This window comes from Cinclus cinclus, chromosome 2 (assembly GCF_963662255.1).
Source record: "Cinclus cinclus chromosome 2, bCinCin1.1, whole genome shotgun sequence".
In the NCBI taxonomy this organism is placed as follows: domain Eukaryota; kingdom Metazoa; phylum Chordata; class Aves; order Passeriformes; family Cinclidae; genus Cinclus; species Cinclus cinclus.
The window spans coordinates 36,290,648-36,311,293 of NC_085047.1; the positions used below are offsets into that span (position 1 = coordinate 36,290,648).

The 20,646-nt window shown below is 35.6% G+C and overlaps 1 protein-coding gene across 8 annotated transcripts in view; it reads left to right on the plus strand.

Moving 5' to 3' along the window:
- Window positions 1-20,646, plus strand: part of DLG2 (discs large MAGUK scaffold protein 2) — a 966,698-nt gene that overhangs the window by 725,555 nt on the left and 220,497 nt on the right. For all 8 annotated transcript variants that reach the window (XM_062487504.1, XM_062487509.1, XM_062487512.1 and 5 more), the window contains one exon: window positions 15,907-15,975. In XM_062487504.1, coding sequence (XP_062343488.1) covers window positions 15,907-15,975 — 69 coding nt within the window. The remainder of the gene's footprint in view (window positions 1-15,906; window positions 15,976-20,646) is intronic.

Here is a 20,646-nt window from a genome sequence, read left to right on the forward strand (position 1 = left end):
AGAATAAATGACAAAAATTTGTCAGAAAGTGTTGCTCTGCTAAGGAATGTTGCAGTAACAAGTTTCTGGAGCCATTCACTAATTCAAACTTCGTCCAGAGTGACAATTATTACCTGGCAACTGCCTAAAGGCCTCTGTGAGAAATGGGTTTGGTGATTTCCATTTCATTCCTGTGGACAAGTTTCCACATCATAAAAATCATCACTCCCTCTGTCACAGTTATTGCTAGAGTCTTGGCTCATCAGTAAAACCAAGAATAAATGTAACCTGGAGAACAAATTACCCTTTTTACCCCATGAGAGAGTACTTTGAGCTTAGAAATGAAATATTACTGTGGAGGCAGGGTAAATAAGGCTATGCTGTGGCTTCCTATGCTGTGCCTGTTGGGAGAAAAATACTTTCCAGGGTTGTAACTGCACAGAAAAGAGCAGGAAAGATTTCTGGTTGGAGCAAAGAGCTGGAAACTGAGAAATTTGCCTGTGCCACTGACAGGTTGTATGACCTTGGAAAATTAAAACTTTCTTTCAGTTTTGTCCAGGTGTGAAATGGGTGGCACAGACACCCCCAGCAGCCCTTGGGGTTAAAAGATATTTCCATCAGGTGAAGGTATGCAAGATTTTTTTCACTGAATAGAAAAGAATAGATCATTAGTGTTAAATAGAGTGAAAGAAGGCGTTGTGGAAAGCAGGTGGGACCTCTCGTTAGAGTAGTGTAGTTTGTCAGGGAAGTGTGAGGGAATTATAACAGTAATAATGACCTCTCCCTCAGCCCTGCAGTAGTCTTGTTTTGCACTACACTTATCTCAGTGGAATAATGTAGTGCTGACTCAGGCCACCAGCTTGTGTTGTATTTACTTACCACCATTTATTTTTGTTGAAATAAGCTCTATATATTGATACTTTCAAACATGTCAAGTTCTGTTCCTTTTGTCAAGTCCAATAAGGTCTGACTTTACCCCAGGATATATCTAAAAACAGGTTTGTGAAGCAGAAATCGGGAGGAAGCAGTCTCTGAGCCTGTGCTAGACCAATGATACTGCAAGCCTATTGGAGGACACTGTTGTGCAAGACATTGCTAAACTGAATGAGTTATTTAAGTTGGATCATCCTCTCTTGTAGTTGGTGATTTCACTTTACATCTTCAGTCCAAAAAGTATAAAATACTAATTAATGGACTAGCCAGAAACAGAGAAATACAAACTTTAAGAGAACTCTGGATGTGATGAGATCCACATCCTGAGTCTACACTGCAATTTCTACATGATTTTGTTTTCCTTTTCTATTTTTTCCCCACTATCACAACATACAAGTATCAATATGTGTACCTATATGTGTCTATAAGGATAATAATTCTTTCCCATTATAAAGGGAGAATTGATTTTAGTAACCAAAGGTTGAAAAATTGGGGTCACATTTTCTGCCATTTCTTTGTTTTTAAAAGGCCATGCAACCATCATTAAGAGAAATGTTATGAAGTCTATTGTTTACTTCTCATATTACTGCAGAAATATTTATTGATCAGTACTCTTTTCAGTTCCTGTTTCAAAAAAAGCATTTGTTGCTCTTTGAAAATATTGACTATATAACTGGGACTGTCTGCAGAGACTTCAGAGTGATACAAGTAATGAAAACCATAACGCTCAAAACTTTTAAGTGCTTGTTTCAATTTGAGCTGGACTGAGTCTCAACATAACTTTGAGAAATTGTTCTGTATTGTTCCCTGATTCAGTCTAACAATACAAATACTACAAAGGAGGTTATCCAAATGGGGAGAACAGGAGGGAAGAAAAGAAGAGATTCTGGAAAAATAAACTCCCCTTTACCTATGTAGTACATTTATGTGCATGTGCTACAGTTAGCAAGTTGTTTTTAAATGCCATTTGAGTAAATATCATCCTTATTTTAGGTTAAAATTTCATTTTGATATGGAGAGGGTTGCTGAACTTCTTTTCTTATTGATTTAAATCCATTTCGATGTAAATAAATCTATATTTGTGAGAGAATTTCCTGTCATAAAATGAAAGATAGGCTTTCAGATAATTCATGAGTTAAAGTCCAACTGACTTCCAGTAAGACACAGATTTGGAACTACCTAAATTATATTCAAAAAGTGAAATTTGAGCCAATGAAACACAGGCCAAAGATCTATACGCAAGAATCTCCATTTAAATCCCCTGGATTGGCATGCACTTGCTTTGCAAACCATGACATTTTTCCTCTGTATCTCAGTTTGGTTATTGACTTTTCCTTCTCTTCACCTTTCAAACAGAAAGAAGCCTGAGCATATACTTTCTAGAGCCCTTTACCAGCTCCCTTTAACTTCCTAATTAAAGCTATTTCACTCCAGTTCATTCATCTCAGTATTTTCTCACTTTCCTTTTTGGTGTGAGAAACAGTAACTCAGTTTTTCACAAGGAATATTTTGAAGTTACGACTGTGGTGTTTGGGTGGTTAGAGGTGCTATGTTTCTGACCACCAAAATTATCTTGTGATTACTTTAAAATTATTTGGTTTGTTGATTTTTATTTTGTTGTCTTCTAATGATATAATCTAAAGTGAGATCTAAATATTACTTCAAATCTTAAAAATTACTGTTGTAGATTCCATTTCAGTTCAGAAGATAGATTCAGGGCTGGAAGGATAGTTTATGTTATCCCAGTAGAATAGGGTTGTGCCTATTTTCAATCCGTTTCTCTTCCATCTCCTTAGCTTTTTTTGACAAATTTGCACACTAATTTTTTTCTTGTTAGTTCAGTATTCTGAATGTGTGTGTCTGTAGGAAATAACAAAGTCATGCTATGCAGGAAGACAGAAATGTTTAAGAACATTGGTTCATTACTGGGGGCTGTTCAGACACCTGCTGTGCAGCTCTGAGGTTGTAGAGCTCACCTACCACTACTGTCCTTGATACTTGCATCCAAAATTTTCCCCAAATGTAATTTTCAAAAACCAACACAACAAATGAAAGCTATTCTGAATTTCCTGATTATCAATGTCTCCAAAAGAGAGGGACCCTTTCTTACTGATACCTGTGGAGGACCTTGGGACCTGAACCAAAATCCTTGTGAGTTTAAAAATACTGAAAACTTGTTTTGAAACTGAAAAAGAGGGGGGATTCAGAGTTAAAATTTTTGTCAGTGTAAGTTGCACACTTATCGTACTTCAACATAGTTTCTTAAGTGTATTAATTTGAGAAGTAGTAAGGGGTGGGCAGGGGGCAGGGAACAGAGGGAAAGAGGAGCAGAAAGATGGATGCTTTTTTATTATGCACAAGTACAGGGGAAATGCAAAATCCTAACCTTGAGTTTTGGTAGGAAACATTGAAAAGGCCAGGAAAGAAGCTGCCCTTGATAAGCCATATGCAGACATGCAGAGATATTCAGTGCCAAGTTGCAATAGTAGACACATTGGCATTGGAGTTCTGCATAAGCCATAGTGATTACAAGCTGTCGTAACAATATGAAGTCACTGGAAAGAGGTTTTCTGCCAAGAAAGAAAAGAAAAAAAATCTGTACTAGGTATGCAAAAAGAGTTACAAGCTCTAAACGTCCCTGAATTTTATAAAGGTCTGGTTATGCAACTGACCTTTCTGGGCTGAACCTAAATTTAGCCAAGTTGTCATTGTAAATTTGTATGTAGAATTTGTTAATGTTTTGGGATTTAAAATAATTAATTCTTTAAACAGTTTTTATTTCATTTTTAAAGAATAGCACCAGTAGCAACTACTTTATCTGATTTTTTTTAATAATGCTTATAATGCATGAAATTACTACTGTTACTGCAGAAAAAGCAAGGTCAGTGAAAGTGACAAGGTATTAAAATACATTTTTTAGCTGGCAAAGGGAAGAGGAATTTTTAGTTTGACTTTTAAAATTAAAATTTCAATATTGTGAAGGAAATACAGGAAAAGAAACTTTGCAGTCCCCAGGGAGATGCAAAGACCATGTCTTTTTCCAGTGTATTTCCATACTCCATGCAGAAAATGCATAATTTCACAGATAATTGGAGTTGTTAACTTTATCTTTTGAGGATCACTATAGTTCTTGCTTCTACGATATTGAAATCACTATACTTATGAAGTGGGAAGAATACAGCTCTAGCAGCTGAGTTCTAAATAGCAGTGACTGTATCTGCAATCAAGCATTCCTAAATAGCAGAGTGAAGCCATCACAGTACAGAAAGAAAGCAAGATAGGATGTGTGCCTCAAGTGCACTGAAGCCCACATGGGTGAAGTACACAATAGGGGAGCCAAATACCACTTGCTACTACTCACTGATAGTACAGTGCCCCTCAGCAGCCCAATCCAGCACCACAGTCCTGAGCTGCATCCAGCCAAGGCGGGTTAGCTGATGAAGCAGAATAACCTGCTCCCAAAAAATGCCCACACTGATTAATAGCTGACTTGGGTATAATCTGCAACACGTGGACTCTTCAGCTAGTGATCTGATGAAGAGTGCATAAACTATAATCAGAACTCTGAGCCCATTCGAGGTACAGTGACTAAGTGTTGCAGGTAGGAGGACTTCCATATTATCTGTGGCAAGAGCATGGCTGTACAGGTTGTGTTGGAAGCAGAAATCATACGGGTTTGGTTAGGATACATAATGCTGTCATTGCACCACGCAGAAGATAATTCAGTTTTGACATTTCAGACCCAGCAGTATGAGTGAAGGTTGTTCATTTTTCATAGCAAACCGTTACAACCATTTCATTTATTGTCCTACTTCAGTCAAAGTGTATAAGAATTACTGTGTTACAAAGATGTCTGATGAATTCACCAGTGTCTTTAAAATCATAGGTGCTGCCTAGAATATTGAGGCTCAAATGAAACTTCTCCTGGCTGGTATGTCCACAGCATTTAGAAAGGGAAGTATGCAAAGAGAGGAAGTTTACTCCTGACAGAAATTTGAGTGCATTTTTCCTAATGGTTTTTGCCTGGTTTCCCTGATAGTTCTTGTAGTCGTCTCTCAACAATTAGTATTCACATTGTGTGCCATGGATTACAGAAGTAGGTCTTTCAGCTAGGGTATTCAGTTGTTCTTTGAAATAAAATGTCAACAATTCAAACAATTCTGATAATGAAAAGAATATAGGAATCATGTTCAACTGATTCCTTTTCTCCTTTTCCTTAGTTTTCCTTTTTTTTTTTTTTTTCTTGCACAATACCATACTGATTTGAATTAATTGGAAGAAGAGTAGAGTTTTGTGTTTTGACAAAAGTGGGATTAGGCAGCAGGTGTCTGCAAAGGAAGATCATTACAATACCAAAACCAAATTATATCTCAGTAAACACAAGAGAATTGCATGACTTTGCTAGAGTTAAAATAAGAATAACTTGGCAACATAATACTATAAGCAGTTTTCATGTCAAGGCTGACTGCCACACCACATGACATCATTTTTTGTAGCATCACAGCAACTATTTCTCAAATAGCCTCCATCTATTTAAATTTACTACTGTGTATCCTTCTTAAAGAATAGCATCACATGGCAAATAAATTCCTAAATAGTTTGAATGGCAAATCTATTTGCTGTACTTAGTTCAAGTAGTATGGACTGTCATTTTTCAATAAACTTGAAAACACAATGCTGCAATATAAATTTGTGGTTCTAAGTAATCAATATGTAATAAGAAAGGACATTTTTATGAAACTGATGTAAATATGTTCTTCAGTAAAACAGAATATGCTTTAATTTTTTTGCACTGGGTTTCTTTAATTTCTTTCATGTTTTCATGTTTAAAGTTTCCAGTTCTGCTATTCTTGCATTACCACTTTAAAAAGAAAGAAACCATTTAAATTAGTTTCAATTAACCAAAATGCAACATTGATGCAGCTTGGAAAATGACAGGATTTCTTCAGCTTGCAGACAGCTTTCATCTTATATACCTTAATATTATTCCAATCACTGTAAGAGTCTGGACCTGTCATTTATCTTTGTTTTCTTAGAGACAAGGAGATGGCAAATGTAGAGACTAAATAACTTTACTAAGCTCCTAACAGAAATCCTCAGTGAGACTAGGAAGTATCAGACTCTCTTGCCGAAAGGAACAGCAAACAAAAAATAAAAATCAAGAGTGCCTTGTGCAACTTCAAATTTTAGTAGAGCACATGGAAATTCAAATCAATGTAATTGTCTTTTTAAAAATTTGACAGAGCTTCATTTGAGTTATAAAATCAATCCATGGCAAAAGGTGGAAGCTACCATTTGACTTGGGAGTGTTGATTCATAAACTGATTAACCTGTATCCAGGAATTTGGTAGTATTGTAAAGACCCTTTATATTTCTAACAAGAAAAGCAAAATTAATTTTAAAAGGTCGTAATAAATTAATTTTAAATTATATTAGTATTTCATCACTTCAGGCTTAGACCAGTCTCTATGTAGAGAGTAAGATGAAGTGTGATGTGATAAATTATCTTGCATTTTCTTTTCTAAAATGCTGATAGTTTTACCTCTATTCGCAATTGGAGATGTGCCTATCATAACATTTGCTGTAACAAACAGGTCTGGGTTGCCATCAGTGAAATATATAAATTGGAATAATTACTTTTTTCCAGCACTAATTTACACATTCTGCATCCACATTTATAGGAAGGAGTTTTTGTTTGGGACTGCTGTGTAGCAATCTCTTGTTTGTATATAAAAGGATTCTGCAGCTACCATTGTTATCATAGCTTTAATAATATGATACAAATTTAAAATTATTTAGATGCCTCAAAGGTGTAGAATGTATCCAGGCCTGTCTTTGACCCTGAAGAATAAACAGGAATGAAACTATCCCGCTTAACATGGGTACAAAAGTTCTTGGGTTTTTTTGTATCCAGAAGTAATGAGTAACAGAGCCTTCATTGGGTTACTTGATGTGTATTTACTCAACTGTATTTGGAGAATTCCACTGGTTAAAAAATATGATTATTTCAACAGGTATTTTCTATAATAGTCTATAAGTAGACTTCCCTGGCATGTTGGAAGGGAGGTGTAACTTGGAATAAAGTAGTGTATCAAAGGAATTCTAAACACAAGAACCTATTGCCATGGAATTTCATGGCAATCTTGTGAATCCAAGATTTGAAAATATGGATGACCATCCAATGCATGGGCTTATCCTCCATAATTGTTTTCTATCATCTAAATAATCCATATTTCGTATGTGAAGTGTTCATTGATTTTAGGTACTCATAGGTTTTCAGCAGAAGTGCTTTCTCTTCCAAAATAACAGGGAGAACTGAAGCAAAATGCTGCAGTGATAGCTCAGTTATTGTGCACAGGATAAATATGGACACAAGATACTCATGTTCCAAAACAACTTCCTTGTGTGGCTATTTCTTTTTACAGTCCTAAAAACAATGGAATTCTGGTTTTAGTGCTTGTTAAGGTTAGATGAGTTGTTGGTATAAATACAACTGAGACCATTTGTATTGATTGATTCATGTATCCTTGTGCATCCCTGTCTGTCTGTTATTCAGATACTTTCTCTTCAGCAGTATTTTAAATCTCAGTTGACCCTGTGCAAATGGTCCACATGTGGAACATGTGTGAACCAAAGTACAACAGTACTTGCAGAGGGAAATAATTAGTAGGTAGCAGCAAAGAGAGATTTACTTCTAGATGAAACTCTTTATTTAAGAAATGAAACATGAATATAGAAGAAACATGGCAGTGTCTTTATATACTATAGTTATAGGTTACTGTCTGTACTAAAGTAACCTTGAAATAACCCAAGAGCCTTGGGTTTGCTGGCTCACTGATGAGAAGGTTATAATTATAAGGAATGATCCCTAACCTCTAAGAAATACCTGTAAAGTTTAGCACAGGAAACTCAGGCTTTTGTTCAGGACTTACACTATTTTATCTTAGTGATGTTAAATTTGTCACCAGAAGGACCACAAATTGACTGTGTATCAGCTCAGTTATGTACACATGCTTGATAGTTTAGGAAACCTTTCAAAACCACTTTCCAATGTTTTATTCAAATTATTTAGGCTTGTAACTAAACAATTCACCTTAATGACTGTCACAGGCGTAGAGTCGACTTCTTCATAAATTCCTTTCACAGTTCTCTCTTAATTAGCTAAATATCTCTTCAAAGATTGAATTTAATAACCATTTTTAAATAAATGGTGGCTTATATGTCAATTTATGAATATAAGGATTGACATAATGGAACATATAAATAAGTAATATAGCATCATCTAATCCAGTCTTGGGCCTATAATCAAAGCCAGGCAAAATTAATTACTAGTGTGGTTAGATAATATTGCAGTCATCTTCTCTGGGAGATGCTTATGCTTGACAATTCCACTGGGAGTAACCCCAGAATGAGAAAAATGTATACAGTATTTATATTTTTTCATGTCTAGTTTTAGTGTATGCTTCATTAGATCCCATGGTATAAGACACTCAATGTTTCCCATGAAGTGCTAAGTCCAGCTTCTCTCAAATTAAAATTATTCAAAAATCACGGTTCATACAGATTAGATTAGAAGCAGAAGAATTTAAACTGTTGAATTATTTCACTATTCATCTTTCATTTTGACAATACAGTGTTTATACTTCTGCATTTTCAAATTGCCATTCCCTGCTGTTTGTCTTTATCCTGTTGGAATGTTGTTTATGTGTATTGTGTTATTTCTGCGTTTGCTTTTTTTACTTTGTGTATTTTTCTAGGATTGTTGGGTTTATGCTTGGTATAACTGCACATGCACACTTGCATGCTGGGCTGCTTTGAATGACAGAGGAAGTGAGACTAAATGGCTGCTTATGTAGGATTACATTCTCACCTCTATTCTGTTAAAAAAAGACACATTCGACCATATTCCTTGTTTACACAGAGATAATGTATATCCAGATAGGAGGGATAACATTATCAGAAGGTATCACACAGGTGCAGTAAACACAGTATCAGGAGTATCTGCAATATAGAGTGTGCTTTTCTGATAAATTGTAAATTAATAATCTTTCTGTTGTGATAGTCCTATTTGTCTCATTTCTGTAGAAGCTAAATGTCTTCCTTCTCTATAATTCAGTGCAATGCACACATGAAGGTTAGTAAGCACGGAGAAAATAAACTTGGTCTTATGCAATATTAAACTTTAATTTCAGTAGGATTTTTTTATTATTATTCAAATATTATTATACAAAATCTCATAACATATAGAATAATTTAATAATGGCATGGTACAGTTTGCATCAGGCAGTTTTTCATTGCTGTTTTAAACCACTTTAATTTCCATATACTTTTTCTTAAAATTTAGTGCAATGACTCCAGCAGAAGACTCTTATGTGCTTGTTTTTCTTTGGATGGAGAGGGCTAGAAACTTTGCATATTAGTTTAATGGGTTGATGTTATTTTAAGTCTGTCCTTAGGCTTATTTACCTGTGATTTCCCTACCCTTTAAGAAACAACCAGATGTAGTATGGAAATTCTAGGAATTATTTTTCAAGTGTCATCATAAGCGCAAAGAAATTTCATTTTGTAAATGACATGATTGCTCTGACAGAGTTCTGTGTTAAAAGCACATTACACTCCCTTTTTTTGGATCCTGGATTGGAATTAGAAGTGTCTGGTTCCTGAAGGAAGATCTCAATGGTCTTTAAGTGGTATTCCTAAATTTAGACAAACTTCTGTGGACTGTGGTGGAAAATTGAATGAAAATGTTAGGTTTTCCAGATTTTCAATGTCTGCTTAACCATTTTTTTCTTATACTCTTAAAGTACAAATCTCCCACAAAAATTTATTTTGACAAAAATGCATTTCATTCAGTTCCATTGACAATAATAAACCAAGTCATCGAGAAATTATGGTCTTAACGCTTTCTGAGACTCAAGGCTTGCCGCCTGTTAGCATTGTTAGGAATAATTTATTAGTTTCCAGTATTTCAGAATTTATTATGTATTCACAGACTATAGAATAGATGAAGTTTCCTTTAGACAATAGGATCAGTTTTCTTACTGGAAAACTTAGTTGCATGGAGACTTAATAAATTTTAAGTGCAGTAATGTGTTTCATTATGAAAGCAATGCACAGCCCTAGAAATCCATCAGAAGTGGGGTTTATGGGACAGTGGTGAGTGCTGGGTGTTGCAGCTGCCACAGAGCAGCTACTGATGGATATTGTGCTATGTAGTCCCTGTGAAAGACTATATGTATGCATTTATTCTTGCTTTCCAGGGAGAGATCAATCACCATCACAGGAAAAGCAGGTTCAACTCAATGAAAGTAATTCAATTAAATTGAATTTAGTAGGGTAGTGAGAAATAAAACCAAACCTTAAAACACCTTCCCCCAACCTTTCTCTTCCCTCTAGACTCAGTTTCACTCTTGATTTCTGTACCTGCTTTCCCTGAGTGGCACAGGGTGACAGTGAATGGGGGTTGTGGTGAGTTCATTGCAATTTGTGTCTGAAGCTTTGAAAGCCCTACTGCTTGGGAGAATTAGGAGTGATAATAACAGGGAATGAGGTACAGCATTTGAGTGTATGGCAAAAATCATTAGTGATGTGGACGTGCGTACGCATCATGCCAAAGAGTAGGAAGGATGGTGACAGCTGCCCTCTCCATGAGGAACTGCAAACCCAGCATTGCACTGGGTGTGGTACCAGGTACCACAAGCAGCAGGTGATTGGGAGGCCATGTGGAGCGCCACAGGAAGTTTCCTGCAGTTCCTAAACAAATGTTCCCTATTTAAATTCATTAAAATAGCTCTACATCCTCTTCCACAGCTGTAATTAGAGACAAAATCAGGTGTTATGTTCATGGATAATTTCCATCCAATACTGCTTAAGCAACTGAGAGTGTTGGATTTTCCCTCTTCTACCATTATCCCTTTTTTTTCCTACACACCTCAATGTTTTTCACTTGTTGTAAATATTCTTCCATGTAAACCTCAGTCCTCAGCTGGTATAATTTTTAAACTAACTTCATCAGGGAGTATTTCAGCTCCCAGAAGGAGCTTTATAATTCTTCATAATCATTACAGTATCGTAAATAACAATGATAGCAATAATAACAACAGTAATATTATAACTAGTAGGAAGACTTAAGCTTACTTTTTTTTAACAATAATAGAATGTCTTGGAATGTTGTGGAGATTTTAGGCACACCACTGCTAAAAACAAAACAAAGGTTTGTCCAAATATGAAGAGATGAACAAGGAACATAATCAGTTGGGGTTGGATTTGTTTTTTTCTAATACTCTTCACTCAATATCCCTGATCTATTCAATGCTGAGTTCTTAACAATACTTTAAGTCTGTATTTACCCTACATGGGAAGTTTACATGTGGAACTGCTTTAAAAATATATCCTCTCCGCTCTACTCTATTACACAGCATTCCTAATTACTTTTAGCTCCCCCCACATCTTTTTAAACCACTTCTGCTCTTCTAAATACCAGTTCTCAAGCTGGAGGAACAAATCCTCTCAAATAAGCAAGATTTTTGTATTTTAAAGGTTATCATTATCTCCTGCAATTACCTCAGCCATAAGGAAGTCGATTTGAAGGCAGTGGATGTTTCACCACTTTGAAGATCAGGTACCTGACTTAGGCACACTGCTAACAGGTGGATAATTAGCTTTATTCCAGGAACTGAAGCATTCCTCTGAGTCACTGCTCCACCTTGCATTCTTCCTTATTGCTAAATGATGCTAGTTTAGGGCTGCAATAACTCAAATACTTTAAATCACAGAATGTGTCTTAACCACTTCTTTGTGAACACTGTTTGGGGAAGGAAGGAATAAGTTGGCAATCTTTTATACTTCAGTTGTGCAAGTGAAATTACCTCAGAGAACCTGAATAGAGACGCAGTGTGGCCCTTATTCTACATATTTGTAGGCAGAATGACAGCCTAATCCTTCATTTTGATATTTTTCTGTTTTCCAATGAGTAGCTCTTTAGCCTAGCAATGCTATTTGTACAATAGATGTACAGATGCCATTTTTAAAATTGAGTTATGTTGCTAAAATCCTCACTGCATGTGCCTGTGCATGAAAACAGCATTACATCTCATATCTGCCTTTGTTACCTGAGGGTGATCTGAACACAGCAGGTTGAATTTCCTATTCCCTGAAGTTTCCTATTTGCCTCTGATGAGAGACTGTCTGGTTAGTTTGACACTTTTAATATGGGTCAGTAGCTGTCAGTACTGGATATCATCAAACCGTTTGTAGCTGAGATAAAATTAATGCCCAAAAAAAAGCAATCTCTGGTCTTCTAATTAATCCCACAGGAGTGCAAAAACTCATTTAAGTTAGGAGTTTAGCTGTTGGCAGCATCAGGAAAAGCTGGTTTCACTTCACTGAGCTGAATTAAAACTAAACATTAATGGAATTAAAGTGTGTTGCCTTCCTAAACTCTAACATCCATCAAATCAGAGGGTTAGAAGCTTTATAAACAATTTCAGTGCTTCCTTCAATCCTTGATGTAAGAAACAACATGCTGAGAATACATCATAAAAACAAACAGAATTAGCGTTCCCTTCACTGGCCTCCAATGGGATTTTTTCAATATTGAATTTTTCACTCTTTTCTGTTTTAGTATTGTGAATGACAAAGAACAACCTGGAGCTCTAGTTTTGGGTTTGCTGTCGTTGTTTGTTTTCGATTATTTTTTTTCCTGCAGAGAGCATATTGATAGACAAATGGAGTTTGTATATTTTTCTTCTGTTTGGCAGTTTCAGAGCTGGGAGCTGAAGAATGGCTGCTCCAAAGCTGGTGTACAGAAAGGTCTCTATCCAGCCCGTGCCACAGCTGGTTTACTGCTTCTTTATGAGAAGTTGCAGGTCAATTTGTTTTAGGAAGCAAATAACTTTAATGCTGTCAGTTTTGACTTGTCAAAATAAAGATACATGGAAACAAAAGGTTTCCTAAATCAGGGCTATGGCAAATAGAAGACAGCTGTTCTTTGTTGATAGAGGTTGAGAGTTGAGAGAGGAAAGCTAATGACTTTTCTAGTACTCTCTTTGTAAAGACAGTGCGTCTTTACAGAAGAGGAAAAATTTTGGATTGTAACAACCTTATTTCTTCTACTGTCAATGCAACAGGCAGGCTTTGGGATGAACTGATTTGAGCATCATGCAGTCTGATCCCTTAATGGTGGTTTGTCCATATTCTTGCATTATAGAAGTTTAAAACACAATAAATATTTCCCCAACATGATTGTTTCATCCCAGATAGAGGCTTCACTGGTCTATTGTGTATTGGTGAAAGTGTCATTTGGGAGGGGAAGGGATGGTTCATCTGATCCCTGTGGGGAAAGAAGAGTTTATGATGCTGCCTCCAGTTTTAGCATCACCCACATAGCAAAAGTGCCTTCGGAGCTTTCATGGCCTAGAACAGAATTAAAGCTAAGGAGACTGGCTACTCACCTTTTTGTTTCTATAATACTTACTAATATCATTATTTTCATAATAAGCATTTTTAAAAATATGCAGACAGCAGGCTGATCTATCTTTAGTATTTAATGAAGCCACGAAATGGTTCGCCTTGCCAGAGAAATAAGTTTAAAACAAAAAGGAATTTAACCCATTAAAAAGAGAGGTTGGATTCTTTGCTCCCAGTTTTGCACCTTATTTACAATCTCATTCTTTGTTCCTTCACTCTTATAAATTGTCTTACAAGAACAGTATATTCCCCTTTTATCAACAAACTAAAATAAAACAGATTTGAGTGAAAACTGGTCTTTTACATAATGTAAGATTCTTTTCTTCAGGGAAAATCCATCTTGTGTGGCTGTAGTACTGGGTATGATATGGAAATATTGTTGCTTTGTATTATTAAAACTAGTAGGAGGTTCATTCTGTATAATTTCAAAGAAATGGTAGCATTTTTATAAGCCTAAATGTCAAACTTTGAATACTTTGTCACTTTGAAACTATGCCACTTGCATATCTCAGTAGGGATATGTTTAGGCATTCATCACTGAAAGTGTTGGTAGCAGTAACTCAGAAGCTTTATTTCTTCTGTGCTGCCAAAGACATGGCAAATGCACAAGTGTATCAAGCATGTGATGAAAACAGCTTCTTTCTGCTGGTTCCATCAGTTTGATAGAATTCACCAGATTATCTTTTCAATAAGTCACTTAGGAATCATATCAGACTATTATTCTGTCTCCAATAGCAACTTGTGTCAAGCAAAGATTAAACTGCATTTTAGACTTTAAGGTGTCATTATAGTCACAATGATACCTTAGAAGGCACAAGCTTATACCAATCATCAAGCTTGATTTTTATAATTATGTAAAAGAAAATGAGTTTTCATATGACCAGTTCTGAACTATTTTCACGAAAGAAGGTGAGAGCTCATTTGAATACTGTGTCACAAATCCCTAGGATTGGAAAAGGTTTTCTAATGGGTGGAATATTACAGACAGATGAACCCCTCACTTTGCAGGAGTGGGGTGTAAAGTTCCTTGTACATGCAAACTTAGCATGAAATTGTAGCCAATGTTCATATAATATTCTGCAATATTTGTCCAACTCAGCTATTCTGTTCACACCATGTTCCCAGAAACTTACAATACTTCAAAATAAGTTTTGCTATAAAACAAAGATCTGCAGCTCTTCTTAGAAGGGGAATATACTTTTCCACAAACCTTCTGCAACTTTCTCAATAAGGATGAAACACTTACAATAATTTACTAACATAAAACAAGAGCACAATTGTCACAACAGAATACCAGCAGGAAGCAGCAGGACTTTTGTTTGTCCAGTGACATGTGTCACAACTTCATGGGCTACACATACACAAAAAAAAAAAAACAAAACAACAAAAAAAAAAGACATCTTTTCCATCAGACAGTATGGATCATGCTACAGGATGACATTCATGTAAAATAAGTCTGTTGCTCACTAATGCCAGATGCAGTAGCTTTTATTGAAAATACGATGTGTTGCTTCTGAATAAACAGCCTGAGATACATACAAAGCTTGAAAGCAAGACAAAGTCTTCAGTTATTAGAATCAGTGATATAAAACTGACATAAAGATTTATTTTTTTCGTGTACTTTGCATTATTAGTACTGGGGCTCACTATGTGCTTTAGTCATTTAAACTAATCAGAAAATACACCTGGATGCTTCTGCTTTATAATATTTTATTTAAACAGGTTGTCTTGGATGAGGAGTACAATTTATTATCACAAAACTGATACTCTGTTTTATCCATTTGTATGTGCAATACTACTATACCATAGTATAATACAAAATTGGCACATACTGTGTAGTTTTAACATAATTATTATTATTCAAGTTTCTTAGTCATGTCAGTATAGCATATTAGAAGCCATTAGAACTCAGGCTTTTCAATCATGTTTTTTTTCCAGGGAGTCTGTGTTTTGCTATAGGAAAATATCACATTTTTTCCTAAATGTTGCGTCCTAGATTAATAAAAATCCATGTGGAAAGACTCAAGCTGCTTAAATATGGTAAAATTAGTGTTGAAGTTATATCAAGGTGCAATTCTAAGGAATGAATGTCCTCTTTTAATGAGAAACACTGAGGATTAGATTGATTACATTATCATTTGCTGTTTTACCTTTTGCTCTGAAATTAAATTTGCATTGTATGTTTAGTATATCTAGTGGAGTAATTAGCATTTAAGTTATTTTAAATACTAAACTCTGTGTGTGAGTATATATATATAAATTAGTAGGAAAGATAAGGGGGAGTTATTATCTTAATTTTCTGCTCTTAAAGAGAAATGAAAGCTGAATTTAAACAAGAGAGATTGTACAATTAAGCCCTTTTTGAACAGATGAGCACCGCTGAATTCAAAATGCTTTAGACAAGTGTAAAACAATCTGATTGTTATATATATTTTGGCATTAGCTAAAGTGCTAGAGACAAAAAGAGCAAGAGAAACTTCTATTCCTTTAACAAATGCTTTTCTTTATTCTTCCTTGGCCGTGCAGTCATTCCCAGCACAGCACTGCAACGCGTCCACCCACAGTGAGCTTGCAGCGGACCATTTCTGTGGAAGGGTAAGATGATTCTCTGTTGAAGCTGCTGTAGAGGTGTCACATACCACTGAGCTACCCACCTGCACAGAGCTGTTCATTAGGTGTGGGTTTGCACACCACGGTGTTTAAGTCTGTGAGATGAAGCAATGAAGTTTCAAATTAGAGCTGATCCTTTCTTGGTACAAACACTGAAAGGTTTGGTTTTCATGGAGATGAGAATATCTGTCATGGAGATAGACTGGATACCATTTCTTCAATTCATCTCACTTGACTAGTGTTAATATTTACTTGTGTTATCCCTAAAATCTTCCCACTTATCATGGAAAAGTCCAATGAAGTCTCATTCTGTTTTCTTAATGTACGCTTGAGTTCTTTTTGACAAACCAGTATCCAAAACTAAGGATGAAGAAATACTGATATGTTATTATTAATATTAATCCTGTGCTGGTGAGTGTCTGTGTTCATGAGTGTGTTAACTGTAGAACACAGCTCTCTGGGTGCAGAGATGCCTCAATTTTAACTAAGACAATGGTGTAAAATGTGAATAATTGACAAATACAGAATATAGTCTTTCATCTTTACAGTATTATACAGGCTGATATTTCAGACAGGAACACAGATTTTGTTTGCACTGACAGATATAGTCTAAAAAAATGTCAAATTCTTTTTATCCTCTCCCATAGAAATGTGGAACTCTGTGGGCATGGGTAATAACTTACCATTGGCTGCTCTCAGTTCATATTTCAAAGCATTTCTTTCTTGTGTTAAAAGTGAGACTATAAAGTTTCCATGGAGGAAAGATATCATCTTGTTGTCTTTTGGTTTCCGTTACAGTTGTACCATGGTGGAGTCAGGAAATAAAGTGGTCAATGTGTAAAATAATCCTGTCCAAAGTGAAGCCTGAAATGGTTTTCTCAAAAGTCTTAATTTTTCATTTCTTGTCTAGATCTATTATTTTAAAATATGATTATTTAAAATATGTAAGAGAGCTATGGTAATTTTTCATTAAAATTAGATTGAATAATGGAATTACGCAGGAAAAGTGCATGTGGCTCAAGGGCTATCATCTGGAAGATAGTTCTATAAATTAAGCCCTCATCATCATCCAGCCATCATGCTCAAAACAGGACCAATTTTAAGGTAGATCAGGTTGCTCTGGATCTTGTCCAGTGAAGCTGTGACTGTCAATAACACAAAGATTGCTCAAGTCCTGAACAAGCAGTGCTTAAACGCCATCCTTTTAAAATTTTTTTCTTTATCTCTCTAATCCAGAGAAAGTCATAATAAATTCCCCTGACTCTTCTTCAAATCATCTTATGAATAAATTGATGTTCGAAATAAAACTGAGCTTCAAGAACAGTTTGGGTGGTGAAAAAGAAGAGGTAGGGGAAGAAAAAAATAATTTGCTCGATTGAGATTTAAGGAAGGATATTCTATTATTATGTCTTTGGCTTGGTCTACTGGACCAATTCAGGAATCTTCCTGAAGTTTTAAACTCCCACTTAAATTTGGAGATCAATCTGTCTAAATGATTTTTTAGATAAATGGCAGAATCTGTACTGGCCACACAGGCAGTGGCCACACTGGCTACAGGCTTGCGTATATTGTGTGTGAATAATTAGAGTGCAGAAAATCTGCCATTGATACCACAGGTCTCCTGTTGTTCAGGAGGTAGAAGAACATCAGGTTGTAATTATTACTAATCACCTTACACTGCATCATATTTCATTTCACATAGGACAGTGGGACTGTTAGCCTATTCCACTGCTGAGCAGAGATGAGTAATCAGCTTAGCCCTAAATAGTTCATTATGTTAAAGCTCGATTTATTCTAATGTTTTTGTGGAGTCCATGCTGCTAAGTATGTTTACAGCTAATAGAATTGGAGGACAAAACAAAGTTATTTTTCTCTTTTAGGAACCGTGTAGAATCCTGTATTTAGGAGAATCACTGTATTGCTTTTGAGATGCACTTTTTAAACAGCTTCTTTACCTGCAAGGCATCCTCGGCACACTCTGACATTTGTACCCTGCATGCTGGCTCTCTGACTGACTGGAGTCACTGAACTGATATAATTATTGGGTCCTATGAATGAAAAATTAAATTTCGGAGGATTAAAGAAGTACAGATGGAATTGCATTTGCTGACATTTAGTCCTTTCCACCCTGTTGAATATGTGATAATAGAGCTGGGCAGAATAGATTTTGAAAGTACTGAATAGCTTTTTTTCAACAAGGTGATGAATGAACACAAAAAACTATTTATTTTTTTTATAAGAGATTGCTTTTGTGGACTTCATGTTCAGCAACAAAATGAGTGGCCAGGTCAGAAAAATAAAGACATCTTTAAGGCTTATTTTTCCTTTATATTCAAGGCATATATTCTTCACAGTGTAATAACAGTACATGAGGTGTACAGATTTGTTCTGTGTATAGAAGCATGAACTTCAGAGATGTTTGAGGTCGTCATTAGCAACTTCCCTAATGTTTTATTTGCATGGTTTAAAAAACAAGAAAACTCCAGTATTTGAATTTTAAAATATTGTTGTTTTGAGTCTTTTGAAGTGATTTTTAATGAATAATCTTAGCTGTGACTATCCAAAATAGGAAATATATTGGTTGCAAACAGCCCTTGTTGTGTATTTTTTTTTTAATCCTGCCATACTAGCACACAAAGCTTTAATGATAGTGCTGTCTGACAGCTATTCTCTCTACTTTTGGCATCCCCACTAAATTTAATTTTGTATGCTACCATACAAAATAGAAACTGGAATTTCAACTTATTTGATCAAGTGTTTTTGCCTTATCAATGTGTCTGAGCATCTGAAATATATATAAAATTATTTATACATAAATAAACAGCAGTTGAACCATGACTAAGGATAAGAATTTTTATTTTGAATACGACAGATATTTCAGAATGCTTTTTGTTTTAGAAATGTCTTCTATAAAGTAATTTCAGATGCTTGCTACTAGCAGCCTGTGTATTGATATTTCAAAACATGGCTTAGAGGCACTGCTGTTTTTAGGTATTCTCTGAGCATTTGAATACTTCCTGTCTCCTGGTGGTGCAATTCTGCTGCCTCTCACTAGTTCCATCTCCTCCAGCTTTGCTTACAAACTATGAGGCTGGAGCATTCATGGTAAATAGAGCTATTGAATGCTGTAAGTAATGGTTTCTAGAACAGTGGTTTCAATATGGAACCAATAGTTATTAAAAGCAAGATGCAAAGCAAACCTTTCTAGTATGGAGTTGTCTCTGCTGGGTGTAGCAGGTGGTACAGAGATGCAAATTTCAGGATTTATTTTGATTATTAGCATGTAAATTATATACCTCCTGGAAGAGGGAAGAGAGATAAATGAACAAGCAGACAAGAATAATCATATCCCTGATAGAACTAAAGAGTATATTAGCTGTCCTACATTATCTCTCCAAAAATCAATAAGATTTCTCAAACCCAGGAGAAGACAGATTATTGTGCATTTGAAGTAAACATCAGGTGTCATGGTAAAAATGCAGACCAGTTTTTCAAACCAGAAAGATTATTCCTGTATGCCAATTCCATCTTGGTGTCTGCAAGCAGAAAACTCTTCCTGGCGTGCAGGCTTTAATTTCTTTACAAAAGATAAAATGAAAGATTGCAGAAGTCCAGAGGTCTTCCTACAGAACAAAACCAGTGGCAAAATATAACCCAGCGCAATCACACATGGATCAGTCAGGTTAAAGCCTGGCTTCCAGTGGGAGTTCCTTATGTTAAGTATACTTAAAAGTTTGTGACAATTTAGGCATGATGTATGCAGAATAAATGCATTAAAATTGTAGTCAGTATTAAAATTATAATAAACCCTTGTTTTGCATGTTTGATGAACAAGAAATGCCAAGGAATCCATAGTCAAATAAAAAGAGAAAATACTTGTTTCAAGCAGACAAGGTAACTTTAGTGGGCAAAGTGATATTTTGCTATGTAATCTGATAAATGTACATCTTATTAAAGGCTGAGTGCTTAGTTGTTAGTATACCAATATTTAGTAAAATGAAATACATCACTAATCAATTAGAAGGCAAAAAACATTGTTTCAGTTTATGCAGGCAAAGTTACCCCTCTGGACTGTGATGGTCAATGTCAAAGCAGTAGATAAGAGGAAGGTTTCCTTATTTTTGTTACTTTCAATCATAATTGAATGTAGGATAACACTAATTAAAGTCACCCTCAGGGATCAGACGTCACAGGGTCAGATAGGTCACATATAACACTGGTGGTGAAGAACTGGGAAATGAGAAAGGAAGGTCTGTAGCTCCTTAGCACTGCCAGGTCCTGGTGCTTTGGTTGCTGCAGCAAAGGCAAATGAGATGGAGGGCTGGGGAGGAAAGCAAGAGGTGGGCCTGTTTCACATAATAGTGGAAAAATTTTTGCCAAGCCTAAGACAAGGGGTAAAGTAAAAGCTGAGATGCAACAGAAGTGATATTGCAATAAAACAATAGATGAGAGCAGTACAGACAGATTTTTCTTCTGCATGAAGTGAGTTGTAGATGTAAGAAAAGTTGCAGAAGTATAGAAGAAAATCTTTATAAAGAAAGCTTGGTTTCAGCAAAACTCGCAGCCTTTTAAAAATATGTGTGTGTCTATTTCAGGCCTTCAACTACTAAGAATCTTATATTATCTATTGTTTTATTAATCAGATTTTAAACCATC